General features: G+C 69.1%; 6 protein-coding genes and 1 non-coding gene across 7 annotated transcripts; 4 read left to right on the top strand and 3 right to left on the bottom strand.

The window, feature by feature from the left end:
* Positions 1 to 15: 15 nt before the first annotated feature.
* Positions 16 to 483, bottom strand: RHOBADRAFT_51830 (uncharacterized protein; the record flags this gene model as incomplete). The annotated part of the gene is made up of 1 exon (XM_018416036.1): positions 16 to 483. A coding segment is annotated over one exon (468 nt), but the record flags the coding sequence as incomplete, so codon positions are not given.
* Positions 484 to 1,287: 804 nt separating this feature from the next.
* RHOBADRAFT_51831 (uncharacterized protein) lies at positions 1,288 to 2,944 on the top strand (the record flags this gene model as incomplete). Its single annotated transcript, XM_018416037.1, has 5 exons — positions 1,288 to 1,678; positions 1,758 to 1,900; positions 1,986 to 2,284; positions 2,409 to 2,532; positions 2,652 to 2,944. 5 exons carry the CDS (start codon positions 1,288 to 1,290, stop codon positions 2,751 to 2,753), a joined length of 1,059 nt encoding a protein of 352 aa, XP_018272894.1. The 3' UTR covers positions 2,754 to 2,944.
* A 353-nt stretch (positions 2,945 to 3,297) lies between these two features.
* RHOBADRAFT_42058 (uncharacterized protein) lies at positions 3,298 to 5,052 on the top strand (the record flags this gene model as incomplete). The annotated part of the gene is made up of 7 exons (XM_018414000.1): positions 3,298 to 3,345; positions 3,442 to 3,478; positions 3,668 to 3,802; positions 3,917 to 4,275; positions 4,341 to 4,603; positions 4,685 to 4,868; positions 4,987 to 5,052. 7 exons carry the CDS (start codon positions 3,298 to 3,300, stop codon positions 5,050 to 5,052), a joined length of 1,092 nt encoding a protein of 363 aa, XP_018272895.1.
* Positions 5,053 to 5,883: 831 nt separating this feature from the next.
* RHOBADRAFT_t16 lies at positions 5,884 to 5,985 on the top strand. Its single transcript has one exon. It is a non-coding gene; the product is annotated as a tRNA-Val (tRNA).
* A 933-nt stretch (positions 5,986 to 6,918) lies between these two features.
* On the bottom strand, positions 6,919 to 8,676 carry RHOBADRAFT_49357 (uncharacterized protein). The gene is made up of 4 exons (XM_018415239.1): positions 8,597 to 8,676; positions 8,430 to 8,518; positions 8,028 to 8,362; positions 6,919 to 7,958 (listed from the first exon to the last, which is right to left on the bottom strand). Exon 4 carries the CDS (start codon positions 7,846 to 7,848, stop codon positions 6,955 to 6,957), a length of 894 nt encoding a protein of 297 aa, XP_018272896.1. The 5' UTR covers positions 7,849 to 7,958; positions 8,028 to 8,362; positions 8,430 to 8,518; positions 8,597 to 8,676; the 3' UTR covers positions 6,919 to 6,954.
* RHOBADRAFT_8859 (uncharacterized protein) lies at positions 8,035 to 8,677 on the bottom strand (the record flags this gene model as incomplete). The annotated part of the gene is made up of 4 exons (XM_018419232.1): positions 8,035 to 8,128; positions 8,180 to 8,362; positions 8,430 to 8,518; positions 8,597 to 8,677. Coding segments are annotated over 4 exons (447 nt in total), but the record flags the coding sequence as incomplete, so codon positions are not given.
* A 1,112-nt stretch (positions 8,678 to 9,789) lies between these two features.
* On the top strand, positions 9,790 to 11,199 carry RHOBADRAFT_9550 (uncharacterized protein; the record flags this gene model as incomplete). Its single annotated transcript, XM_018419245.1, has 1 exon — positions 9,790 to 11,199. A coding segment is annotated over one exon (1,410 nt), but the record flags the coding sequence as incomplete, so codon positions are not given.
* Between the last annotated feature and the right edge of the window lie 1,774 nt (positions 11,200 to 12,973).

Below are 12,973 nucleotides of genomic sequence, written 5' to 3' on the forward strand. Positions count from 1 at the left end.
GCGTGGAGAGGCGACGGCGGGCGAGGACGGGGTCGGGACGAGGGGAGGCGACTCGGCGCGCGTGGGTGGAGGCGAAGGGCAGGGCGAGGCAGGCGCCGGTGCAGGATGAGGGGCCTCGGCCGAGGCCACAGGGGACGCTGGCCGCGAGACGTCGTCCTTGGCCGAGCGCGAGGGTGAGGGCGCCCGAGCCGACGGCGTCTCGACTGGAGCAGGCTCGTCTACCGGCTCGTCGACCGGCTCGCCGACACTGACCGAGTCGTCCGCGCCGTGCGCGGGCTCAGGCGCCTCTTCGTCGTCGAGCGTCGCCTGCTCGCCCTCGGGCTGAGGTGCCCGCGAGTCCTCGTGCGACGTCTGCGTGACGGCGGCAGCGCCGTCGTCGACGTGAAGCTCGTGCGCGCGCTCGTCCTCGTGCCCTGGCGCCTGCTCCGACTCGACGGGCTGCGGCTGATCCTTGGCGAGCGTGACCTCGGGCGCCTTGAGCATGTCGGGGAACGCCTCGGCGGCGTTCTTGCGCCCTTGTTGCTCGACAGGTACTTGAGGCTTATTGCTCAGGCCGGCGCTGCGGAAGGCGGGCAAGTCCTTGTCGTGCGACGGCTTGGGCAGGTCGGCGGCGACGGGGACAGGTGCAGGTGCGGGTGCAGACGTCGACGCAGGCAGGTGCTCGGGCTCGTCGGGGGTGGCGGTTGGCGAAGTGGTTGTGCCGAGACTGTCGCGAGCTTTGGCGCCGTGGCCGGTCGAGACGCGAGGCCTGCCGGGCGAGGCGAACGAGGACGAGACGGTGAGGGGCGACTCGGCGTTGTGGTCGACGGCGGCCTGGAAGCGCTTGATGAGGTCGGATGCGCGGCCTGGACGGGATTGGTCGGGCACGGGCACTGGGCAGGCGAGACGAGAGGGGAATTAGCTCGAGACGAGGTGGGGGGAGGTTGGAGGAGGAGGAGGGGGAGAGGGTCGGGACGCACTGGTTGGGCTCTGGCGTGTGCTCGCAGCTCAGGTGAAGCACGCGTGGCTCGGGCAAGCACAGGGTGCGAGGCTGGTGGTGCCAAAGGCGAGCAAGCCGCGCGACTCGATGACCTCGACGACGACGAGGAGCGGGCAGCCCTCCCTCGCTCAGACTGGGCCGGCTTGTTGGCGAGAGGGACGGCGAGAGTACTCTTGAGACTGTCCACTCGAGGCTGCCCTGGCTCGAGCCGTAGAGACGCGAGGTTGTTTGGTCGTCGTCGCCTTCCCCTCTCGGTTGCGCTCCGCCCCCTTGCTCTCGCTCTCGCACCAGCCGCATCCACCACGGCCATGCTGCGCTCGACAGCCTCGATCGTCCGCGCCGTCCACCCCGCGACCGGTCGCGCCTCGTCCCTCGTCCCCCTCGCTCGCGCCCTCCCCTTCCCCTCATCTGCCGCACCGCGCACCCTCGCCCGCCTCGGCACCGCCACGAGCACCGCCGCCCTCCGCTTCGCCAGCTCGAGCAGCACCGAGTCGACCAACCTGCGCGCCTCGGCCGGCTCGGGCCGCGGCGGCCGCGCCGACAAGGACCAGGCCAACGCGGCCAAGCTGGAGCGGGAACGCCTGCGCAAGGAGCGCGCAAAGGACCGCGCCCAGAAGGCCAAGGACAAGGCCCTGCGCGACAAGGAGCGCGCAAAGGACAAGCGCGACAAGGAGCGCGCAAAGGCCGCCGCCGACAAGCGTGCGCACCGCCCCCCTCCCCTCTCACCGTCGTCCTGCGCGCCCCACTGACTCGCTGCCCCCTCCCCGCCTTCCCGCAGTCAAGGAGAAGGAGCGCAAGCTCAAGCTCAAGGAGAAGAAGGCGTCGGCCGTCAAGGTCAAGAAGCCTCGCACCACCTCGGCCTTGCACCCGCCCAAGGCGCCCCAGAACGCCTGGGGCATCTTCCTCACCGACTTTATCGCCGTGCGCTCGCCTTTCCCTCGACTCTCCTCCCTATGCGCCGCACACTCACACTCTCCCTTGCCTCCCTCCCTCGCCGCCCCCGCAGGACAAGAAGCGCTCGCTCGCCGACGGCGAGAAGCTCGCGTCCGTCTCGCTCCTCGTCAAGGACGCGACGCCCCTGTACCAGGCCCTGTCGTCCGAGGACAAGGCGGCCCTGCACGAGCGCAGCGAGGAGCAGCGCCGCGCCTACCCGGACATCCTCGCCGCCTGGAAGGCGACCCTCACGCCCGACATGATCAAGGAGGAGAACGCCGTCCGCACTCGCCGCCGCAAGCTCGGCCTGAGCCGCAAGGCCAACCTGCGCGTCGAGGGTCAGCCCAAGAAGGCCGTCACCGCCTTCCTTCGGTGCGTCAGGACCGTCCTCTCTCTCGCCACGACTTTGCGCCGGCCGCACGGGCTCAGAGCGCATGCGGCGGTGCTGCCAGGGTCGCTTCGCGAGCAGAGTGCACTGACTCGCCTTCTTCCACAGCTTTGCGACGGACGTTCGGGCACGAGGCGTCGACTCGGACGTGCTCCAGGGCGAGACGAGCATCCTCGAGCAGAGCAAGCTCATCGCCCAGGCGTGGCGCGCCCTGACCGACAATGAGAAGAAGGTGCGTCTCCCTCTCTCTTTCTCGAGTTGCTGTAGCCCGACGCGGGCGTCGGCGGCATTGGGGGTGCGTTCGCGAGCTGGAGCGCGCAGGGCTCACCCTCCTTTCTTTGACGCCCGCAGACCTACGTCGACGCGTACACGGCCGATAAGGAGCGCTACCTGCGCGAGAAGGCGGCCTTTGACGCCGAGCAGGCCAAGAAGGTCGACTCGCCGTCGGCGTGAGCTTGCGCACCTTCCTCCTCCCCTTCGTCCTCCTCCTGCACACGCACCCTCGCCCGTCCGACCTCGCCCTTTCTCTCACGCCTCATTCTCTGTGTCACCACATACATACCCCTTGTGCTACCTACCCCCTTCACCGTGCAAGTTGCCGTCCTGTCGTCGCGCACCTGGAATTTCACTCGTCGTCCACCACCTCCGGAGTCCTCGCTCTCGCCCATCACGAGAGGGACCGTCTCGAAAGCCGCCGATGAGTGCAGGCTGTGCAGCGAGGAGAGCAGGCTGACTGAAAGGCTAAGCGCGGCTGAGTGAGGAGACACTCGAGCTCGCCTCGGTCGGACAAGTTGCCCACGGGGAAGGTGGTTTCCGATGATGCGCTCTCTCTGCGGCGCTGACTGGCTGAAACGTTCGTTCGCTGCTCGGGCGGCAAGTCCGACTGCGCAACGGAGCGCTCCCTCGGACAGGCCGGCGTGGCCGACTCGAAGCTCCCCTCGCCTCTCCTCCTCTCTCTTCCACCTTCAGCACCTCCACCAAAACACCCAGATCCATCATGTCCAACGTTCCCGAGCAGTTCACTGGCCAGGCCGCGATGAACGAGGTGCGCCCGCTGTCCCTCTCCTCCTCGCGTCGAGCCGATCGGCCTCATCGCCACGCTCATCTCGCTGACTTTTGCCTCGTGCGTCCCCTCGTGCAGGCCGACGGCAAGGCGTACAAGACTCAGCCGTGGTCCTGTGAGTAGCTCGATCTCTCCCTCCCCCTGCGACGAGCGAGGTGTGCGACGACGAAGCGGGCTCGGCGCGACTATCTTGCCGCGTCGACTCGCTTGTCCTGGCCGTTCCTCGTCGAGCGCACGAGTCGTGCCGCACGTCGAGCGCACGAGTCGTGCCGCACAGAAGCTGACCCAGTAGCACCGTGCGCAGACACGCCCAAGAAGTGGTCCGAGGACGACATCGACATCAAGGTCGAGTGCTCGGGCGTCTGCGGCTCGTGCCTTCACACCATAAGCAACGGGTGGCCGTCGCCTACGTCGTACCCCTGCATCGTCGGTCATGAGAGTGCGTCGCCCGTTCCACATCCTGTCTGCCCTCGAGGCGCCCTCCCCCTCCCCCTCGACCTCGACCTCCCTTTCGTTCTCTACGCAGCGCTCTGACTCTCCCTCGTGCGCGCAGTCATCGGTGAGGTCGTTCGCGTCGGCGACAACGTCAAGCACCTCAAGCTCGGCCAGCGCGTCGGCGTCGGCGCCCAGGCCGGCTCGTGCCTCGAGTGCGACGCCTGCAAGGCCGGCCTCCAGCAGCATTGTTCCGGAAAGGGAGGGATGGTGGGCTCGTATCAGGGAAAATGGGAGGACGGCAGCGTGTCGCAGGGTGGCTACGCCGACTACACGCGCGTCAAGGGCCAGCTCGCCGTTCCCATCCCCGAGGGCCTCGAGTCGGAGCCGACCGCGCCTCTCCTTTGCGCCGGTGTCACCGTGTACGCGCCCCTCAAGCGCCACGGCTGCGGCCCGGGCAAGAAGGTCGGCATTGTCGGCGTGCGTCCCCTCCTTCCCTCACTCTCCTCTCTCGAGCCTTTCTCTGACCCCTCTCTTTCCCTCAGATTGGCGGCCTTGGTCACCTCGCCCTCCAGATCGCCTCGGCCATGGGTGCCGAGACGTACGCCCTGTCGCACTCGACGTCCAAGATCGACGACGCCGAGAAGCTCGGCGTCAAGCGCGACAACTTCATCGTCGCCAAGGACGTCAAGGCGACGGTCGAGAAGTGGTCCAACACGTTTGACATCATCCTCATCACCGCCCCGAGCGACAACCTGCCCCTCGACTCGTTGTACTTCAAGCTTATGGCCCACTTGGGCTCGATTATGTGCGTCCCTCCACCTCGCCGTCCCCTCTCCTCTTCTTACCCTCGAGCCGACCCTGACTTTTCTCCCCTCCCGACTCACAGCCTCTGCGCCCTCCCCGAGACCAAGCTCCCGGCCTTCTACGCCCACGCGCTCGTCGGCAAGTCGCTCACGCTCGCCGGCTCGCTCATCGGCGGCACGAGCGAGATCGCCGAGCTGTTCGACCTCGCGGCCAAGCACGACATCAAGGCGTGGACTGAGGCTCGCCCCATGTCGCAGACGACGCAGGTGCGCTCGAGCTTCCTCTCGCCCCTCCCTCATCCCTTCCCTCGCTCCTCGTTTGCTCCCCCTCTCTCGAGAATCCTGAACTAACTCCTCACGCCTCGTCGCGCCCCTCCTCACGCAGACTCTGCGGGACATGGATGCCGGCAAGGCCCGCTACCGCTACGTCCTCTCGAACAAGAAGCAGTAGAGTCCCCCGTCTCATCTCTCATCAGTAGAGCTCGACCTCGCTAGACCGCGAACGAAATAGAGAATCCCCTTGTGCAAAGTCCATCGTATTCCTCGTCCCCGCCTCTTGTTTGAGAGAGACACGCTCTGCAGGGTCGCAAGGTTGCCTCGAGAGCGACCTCGAGGAGAGATTGTGGTTCAGACTGGCTCGCGTTGCTCGCGCTCGAGCTTCTCTCACAGCTCGTGCGTCCTTGGGCCGCGTGTCTCGAGGTCACAGACGAACCTCGTTCGAGAGACGCAGCTCAGGGGCGTCGTCTTGCCCAACTTTCGTCCCCTTGTCCCTCGACGCAGTTGGCGCTCGTGGCGCGAGCGCCGAGGGCAGGCTGCGCTACCGTCCCTCTGACGCTCTCGGTCGCTCGTACGGGACTCGACAGTGTCCCCTGTGACGTGCGCGCCGAGCACGAGGGCCGTCCTGGCGCGAGAGCGTCGTCGAGAGAAGGTCGTCGACCGTCGAGTTGTGGACCGTTGCGAGGCCAGAGGCGGTCGGGCTGTCGAGCTACGCCGGTTCCGAGCCGTCTCGACACGGCGCGTGACCGAGTACGAGCTGCGGGCAGGGACGAGGGCGTCGGCGGAAAGACGAGGCTCGTGCGCCGCTCGGCTTGGGAAGGTCGTCGATTCGGTCCTCTCTTTCTTGCGCCGCAACAAGAGCCGGTCACGAGCGTCGGCAGGGCTCGCTCCCAGCCAGTACTGCGGCTCCCCCTTGGGGGCGGCTTTGACGTTCTCGTCCCTCGGCCGACCTCTGGCCCGTGCAAACGCAATGTCACTTTACTTTCTCGCACGCCGCTTCTACGGAGACCGCATGGTCTAGTTTGGTCATGACGCATCCTTCACACCACGTGTCCTTCACACAGTATGAGAACGGATGAGGTCCTGGGTTCGAGCCCCAGTGCAGTCACCAGCAGGCGCGCTCGCGCCTCTCCTTTTGCTCCTCGTGACTTCCGTACCCGCGCAAGGCCCCCTCTTTGCGCCCCCGCCGTCTGCCAAGGCCCGGCAGTGGTCCCGCAGTCCCCGCCAGGCGTGCGCTGCAGTCTACCGCTCGCCCGGCGTAGCTGCCGCCCGCCGAACCGTGCTCGCGCCTCTCCACTCGCATGACGGTTCGCGCGCTCTTCCGCTCGGCATAGCCGGTGAGTTCGATCTGGACTCATCGACGATTGCTGCGATCCCTCTTGGGCCCGCGGAAGAAGAAAAGCGCAAGCAAGAGCACCGAACGAACCAGCTCTGAGGTCCTCCAGCTCGACATGCATCTTGCCCCTCACCCGCTCTCTCGCCGTGCGTCGGGTACGGTCGCCCACGGGTACCGTCGCCCTCGAGTGGCTGGGGCACTGCCTGTCCAAGCTGGGCCCGAGAGAGACGAAGCGAAAGCGAGAGCGGCGGGGCTCGGGCCTCTCCTGGCTAGCCTTCTCAGGACGGCGGTGGACGCTCTCTGTTCCTGCTCGTTTGCCTCGAATCGACTGCGCTCTGCCAAGTCGGGGTCTGAGCTCATAGCTCGCAGCTTGGGCAAGGAGGGAAGGGAAAACGGAGCCGTTTGCTCGGCCAAAGTCGTCTCGGTCTCGCCCATTCTCTGGTCTGTCCCAGCTTCTGCTCGGCCCGAGCGTCTGCATGTACGACTCGTCGAAAGGCGAGCCAACGAGTGGCGAAAAGAAGCGAGTTCGAGCGAGTGCAGGGCCCGTTCCGAGCTGGCCTTCCCAAGTGCGCGGGCTGCTCAGGAGCCGCGGTCCCTCTCGCTGCCTTTCGCCTCGGGTCCAGCTCGCTAAACGACCCGACTCGTAAAGGCCGGACGAGCGGACGAGCTCTCGCACACACGCACACACCTTGGCACAGAGGAGAGGGGAGGACGATACTGCACTGCAACCGACGACAAAGCTCAACCGAGGCCGTACCCATCGACGGTGCCCCTCCTCCTGATCTGCGGCGCGCCGCCGCCACCGCTGCCCGACCGAGTCACCGCCTCGCTCGACCTCCTCCCGTTCTCTCCTCCGAGTGCGCCCACCTGCGCAAACGCGCTCGAGCTCGGGCTCAAGCCGCTCGTCGAGAGAGGTGGCGACGACATGGACGAGACGGCAGGTGCCGGGCGGTCGGTCGTGTTGCGGCGGACCATGCCCGGTGGTGCGAGTGGCGGGAACGTGCCGCGCGACGGGGCCGTAGGCGAGGCCGACGACGGGCCGAGGCTCGCCGAGAGGGGAAAGCGCGCGCTCGTCGAGCTGACGGGCGACGTGGGGGCGTGCGCCGCGGAGGAGGAAGGGCCGAGGGAGGCCGACAGGGAGGGGAAGCGCGAACCGGCGGGCGACGAGGGCTGCGAGCCGCCGCCCGGGTGCTGAGGGAAGAAGCGCCGCTGCTGCTGGGGGAGCGACGTCGAGGGGGATGGGAGGGGCGCGCTCGAGGGAAAGTACGAGCTGACGGGCGACACGCCGAGGCCCGGGCTCCCGACCGACCGGTCGACGGGCGAGCCCGGGTGCGACGCCGTCGACGGGCGCCGCATGTCGACCGCGCTCGTCGACGTGCGCAGGAGAGGCTGCGGGCGCGCCTTGGCCCCGCTCGCGGCCGCCACCGACGAGAACCCGCTCGAGCTGCCCTCGCCCATGCCGCCGCCGCGCAGGCCGCCGCTGCGCTCGTCAAACTCGAACGTCGGGCTCGGCGAGCGCGGAATGTCGTGCCGCGGCGCCGACTTGTCGCTCATCGGGAGCTGGGCCGACAGGGTCGCCGGGCGCAGGGCCGACGGGATGAGGCTAAAGGCCGACGAGAGGGCGGCCTTGACCATCGACGAGCGCTGACGCTGGTGGCGGCCGAGTGCAGGCGACGAGGTCGGCGTCGGCTTCGAGACCGAGATCGAGGGCGAGCCCGGGGTCGGGGAGGAGCGGCGCGACTCGCCTGCGGACGGGTCGAGCAGGGTCAATTCTCGGGCCACGTGCAGAGGAGAGAGAGAGAGCGAGGGCGCACCGGCAGAGGGAAGGACATTGTCGTTGGCCGAGAGCGAGAGGAAGAGGTAGAACGGGACGAGCCAGACGCAGACGGCAAAGTAGGTCGCCACGTCGAGGAAGCTCTCTGGCCCGGCTCCGCCTCCCGCCGCGCCGCCGTGGCCGGCGCCGTACCTCGTCCTGCGCGAGTCGTACGCGTTGTAGTGCGTGTACCGGCCGTGGAGGGCGGCCGCGTCCGAGCGGGCGCTAAAGTGGCGGAACGACAGGAAGTGGGACGCGAGGACGAGGATGCACGAGGCGATAAAGGTCGGCGACGTGAGCGAGATGGTCGGCCAGGTGCGCGAGAAGTTCTGCAGGCTGTGTCGAGGGTGGCAGCAGATGAGCTGGCCGAGCCCGTGCGGGACTCGAGAGACGAGGGACGCACTAGACGAGGTGGGCGAGGATGCCGACGGCGACGAGGTGCCAGGGCAGGCCGTCAACCGAAAAGAGGAGCACAAAGAGAAGGACCTCGACCTGTGCACGGCGGGTCAGCTTGCTTGCGAGAGAGAGAGAGAGAGGCGCGGCGGGGAGAGTGGGAACCGGGGGACGCACATAGACGAGCCGCTTGCCGACCGACTTTGCGAGGCCCGAGTGCTCCTCGATGACCTCTGCGACGTACAGGAGCCCGCTCGCTGGAGGCAGGAGGGGGCTGTGAGCACCGTGGCGAGCCGAACGACGCGTCGATGAGGGGGAGGGGGGAGGGGAGGCTCACCGAGCGACAAGAGGAGGAAGAGGAAGCCGGCTGCGAGCGCGACCCAGCTGAGCGAGTGCAGCACTGACCACCCTTGAAGCATGGCGGGGCTGCTTGGGGGAGGACGAGGAGCGGAAGTGAGGTGGCCAGGGGCTGCAGACGCGCTTGCGGCCAAGGAGATCCGGCGACGCTCTCGCTCTCGATCGGGGCCAGAGGGGGCTCAAAGGTGCTTGCAGTGGTACGGTGCGCGTGCAGGACCGACTCGATCACGAGCTGGCGAGAGCGCAGCGGCGACGGATCCCGCGAGCCACGACTTCAAGTTGAAGGGGAGAGACGGAGCTTGGCCTGGTTCCCTCTCGCCCCTCGACTCGCACGAGGCGCAGCCACCCGCCAGGCTCCCTCTCTCGACTCGGTACACCACTGCGAGCCACCCCTTGTCGCTCCCCCCTCGAGCCAGCGCTCCCACCGCGCCAGCTCCCACCGACGACCCTCCACCTCGTCGTCGTCCCTCAACCCAGCACCCGCTCGCCCTCGCCACTCGCCAGCCACCAGGAGCAGCGGCCCTCCTGCCATGGCCCACGACCCGGCCTCGCTCGGCGACCTGACCGCCCTCCTCAGCTCGTCGCCCTCGCCCGCCGCCACGGCCGTCGCCGTCCCCTCTGCCGACTCGCTCGTGCACGCCCTCGCCGCCCGCTACCGCCTCGACCTCGCCCACACCTACTGCGGCGACTCGACCCTCGTCACCCTCAACCCGAACGAGACAAAGGCCGACGTCTCCGAGGCGTCCAAGGCCGAGTACGAGGACCGCGCATACCGCAGGCGCACCCCGGCCGGCGGCGACGACGTTCACCCGCACCCGTACGACCTCGCGTGCCGCGTCTACTACACCCTGAGGCGCACCGGCGAGTCCCAGTCGATCGTCTACACGTGCGTCCTCGCCTCGCCTCCCCTCTCTCTCTCGCTCGATTCCAGACTGACCCTCTCCCTCTCTCGCGGCGGTCACAGCGGCGCATCGGGCGCAGGTGCCTCGGCCCAGCAGCAGCTCGTCACGGCCCAGCTCCTCCGCCTGTCGACCTCGGGCAAGAAGGACACGCGCATCGCCGAGCAGGTCCAGGCGCTCCAGACGCTCCTCGCCTCGTTCGGCTCGGCAAAGACGGCCGCCAACCCGAACGCGACCCGGTTCTCGTCCCTCGTCGAGCTCCACATCTCGGCCGCGGGCAAGCTCGCCGGCGCCAAAGCGCTCGTGTACGGCCTCGACCGCACCCTGTTCGCCAAGCTCGGCAAGGAGGAGCGCACCTTCCACGTCCTGTACCAGCTCGTCGCCGGCGCGACCCGCGACGAGCGCGCCGAGCTCGGCCTCCTCGACGACGCGGCCGACTACCGCCTCTTCTCCAAGTCGGCGTGCTACCGCCTCCCGCACGGCGCGCCCAACGCCGACGACTCGATCGCGTTCGACGAGGTGCGCGCCGCGTTCAAGGTCCTCGGGTTCAAGCCTCGCCACGTCGCGTCCATCCTGCGCCTCCTCGCCGCCATCCTCGCGCTCGGCAACCTCGAGTTTGCCGAGCACCCCGAGGACCCGTACGACTTCCAGTCGGACCCGGCGTGGGTCACCAACCGCGACGTCCTCGACCACGCCGCGTCGCTCCTCGGCGTCGCCGGCGACGACCTCGAGCGCGCGTTGACCAACCGCGTGCGGTGGGTCCGCAAGGAGATGATGGCGACCATCCTGCGCGCCGCCGGCGCCGACCAGCAGCGCGACAGCCTCATGGCGGCCCTGTACTCGATCCTGTTCGCCTTTGTCGTCGAGACGGCCAACCACAAGCTGTTCCCGGGCGACGACGCCGTCGCCGAGCTGCAGCGCCAGGGCGGCGCCTCGATCCTCCACCTGAGCACGCCCGGCTTCTCGAACCACTCGCCGTCGCGGCCCGGCTCGCGCTCGTCGCTCCTCGTGCGCGCCCTCGACGGCTTCGACGACTTTGTGCACAACTACCAGGTCGAGCTCGTGCGGTACTGGTGGACCGAGCAGGCGTTCGACGGCGACGGCGGCATCGCCGCTCGCGCTCAGGAGGACGGCGTCCGCATCGGCGACGTCCTGCCCTCGGACGACGGCACGGCGCGCATCGAGCTCCTGCGCGGCGGGCGCCTCGGCGGCAAGGCCGACCGCAAGCCGGGCGGCATCCTCGGCGGCCTCGCCAAGACGGTCGCGAGCCTGCGCAAGGGCACGCAGCCGCACGACGCCAACGACGAGCTCCTCGAGGGCATGCGCGACCATTTTGGCGCGCACGGCAGCTTTGCCGCGTACCCTGGCGGGCCGGGCGCTCGCACCTCGTTCGCCGTCACGCACTACGGGCACCAGCAGGTGACGTACGACGGGTACCAGTTCGTCGAGACGGACGCCGACGCGCTCGACCCCGAATTTGTCGCCCTCTTGCGCAACGCCGCCGACCCGTTCGTCGCCAAGCTCGTCAGCGGGCCGAGCCTCGCCGCCGAGGTGCACCCGCTCGACGACAACACGATCGTCGCCGCCCAGGTCTCGAGCATGCCGCTCCGCCACCCGAGCCCGGTCAAGGCCTCGAGGGCCTTCGTCGAGGCCGAGAGCGGCGGCGACGACGGCGCCGGCGCGACCGACTACACGTCGCCGCTCCTCGACCCGCTCGCGATCCACCCCGTGTCGGCCCAGGTCAACGCGACGGCGGCGCACCTCCTCGGCTCGATCCTCGCCCGCACCCAGCAGTGGTCGGTCGTCGCCCTCGTGCCCAACACGACCGGCGCCTCGTCCCAGATCGACGCCCGCCTCGTCAAGGCCCAGGTCGCCGCCCTCCAGCTCCCCGAGCTCGCCGCGAGGCGCAACCGCGTCGACTGGGTCTACGACGCCGAGCTCGCCGACTATCTCCTGCGGCACGGCGTCGGCGTGTCGGCGACCGAGAGCACGCACGACGCGGCCGACGCCTTCCTGCGCGACTTTGGCCTGTCGAGCGCGAGGGGCGACTACGCCCTCGGCAACTCGCGCGTGTGGCTCACGTACCGCGCGTTCAAGGTCCTCGAGGACCGCCTGCGCGAGCACGAGCCCGCCGAGCACCGCGAGGCGGCGCTCGCCGCCGCTCGCTCGGGGACGACGACCGCCGCCGCCGCCGCCGTCCCTCGCCGCCGTCACAGCGACGAGGACGCCGACGAGAAGGGCTACGACGGCGACGAGGCGGCCGTCCCGGGCTCGCCGGGCATGCTCGGCTACCTGCCCGACATGGGCCCGAGCAGGAGCACGGTCAACGTCGGGTACGCCGAGGGCGGCGACCACGGCGGCGCCGGCGAGAGCGTCGAGGACCTCCTGTACGGCGGCGGCGCACCTGCCGCGACGACGACGACGCCGGGCTACGTCCCGTACACGCCGGCCGGGCTCGGCGCGACCAACGCGTTCGACACGGTGCGCTCGGGCCTCGGCGGGTACGGCGGCGGCGGCGGCGCGTCGCCGCTGCGGCCACCGGCCGCGCCGTACATGCGCCACGGCGCGAGCGGGTACGGCAGCGGGTCGTTCGGGTACGCCGCAGGAGGAGGCGGCGGCGGGCTCGGTCACGGCGCGAGCGAGAGCCAGATCTGGGGCCACGACAAGCCGACGCCGGCGGGCTTTGGCGCGCCGCCGCCCGGCGCGCTCGGTGGGGGAGGAGCAGGGGGAGGGTATGGCAACGGCGGCGGCGGCAAGGAGGGCGTGCTCGACCGCGAGGGCAACCCGCAGGAGGGCGACGGCAAGGCGATCGAGGAGGTGCCGACGAGTCGCGCTCGCCGTGTGTGGGTCGGGACCGTGTGGGCCCTCACGTGGTGGGTCCCGACGTTCACGTTGACTTACATCGGTCGCATGAAGCGGCCCGACGTCCGCATGGCCTGGCGGGAAAAGGTGCGTCGCCGGACCGGCCCTTCTTCCTCCCTTTCTTCCTCCCTCGCCATCTCCCTTCTCGACCTGACCTCTCTCTTCCCGCCACCTGCAGCTCGCACTTTGCATGCTCATCTTCTTCTTCTGCGGCGTCGTCATCTTCTGTGCGTCGCACGGCCCCCTTCCTCTCTCCCCCCCTCTCCTCGACTGACTCGGTCTCTCGCCGTCGCAGACATCATCGGCTTCGGCAAGATCCTGTGCCCCAACTACGACAAGGCCTGGAACGAGCAGGAGCTCGGCTACCACTCGGGCTCGACCGACTTCTGGGTCGGCGTGCGCGGCAACGTCTACGACCTCACCAAGTTCTACAAGG

Source organism: Rhodotorula graminis, assembly GCF_001329695.1.
Source record: "Rhodotorula graminis WP1 unplaced genomic scaffold RHOBAscaffold_3, whole genome shotgun sequence".
NCBI classification, from domain to species: domain Eukaryota; kingdom Fungi; phylum Basidiomycota; class Microbotryomycetes; order Sporidiobolales; family Sporidiobolaceae; genus Rhodotorula; species Rhodotorula graminis.

What these genes read in the sequence shown, in the direction of transcription:
- RHOBADRAFT_49357 (XM_018415239.1), bottom strand. Translation starts at nt 7,848, where the DNA reads ATGGTCAAGGCCGCCCTCTCGTCGGCCTTTAGCCTCATCCCGTCGGCC.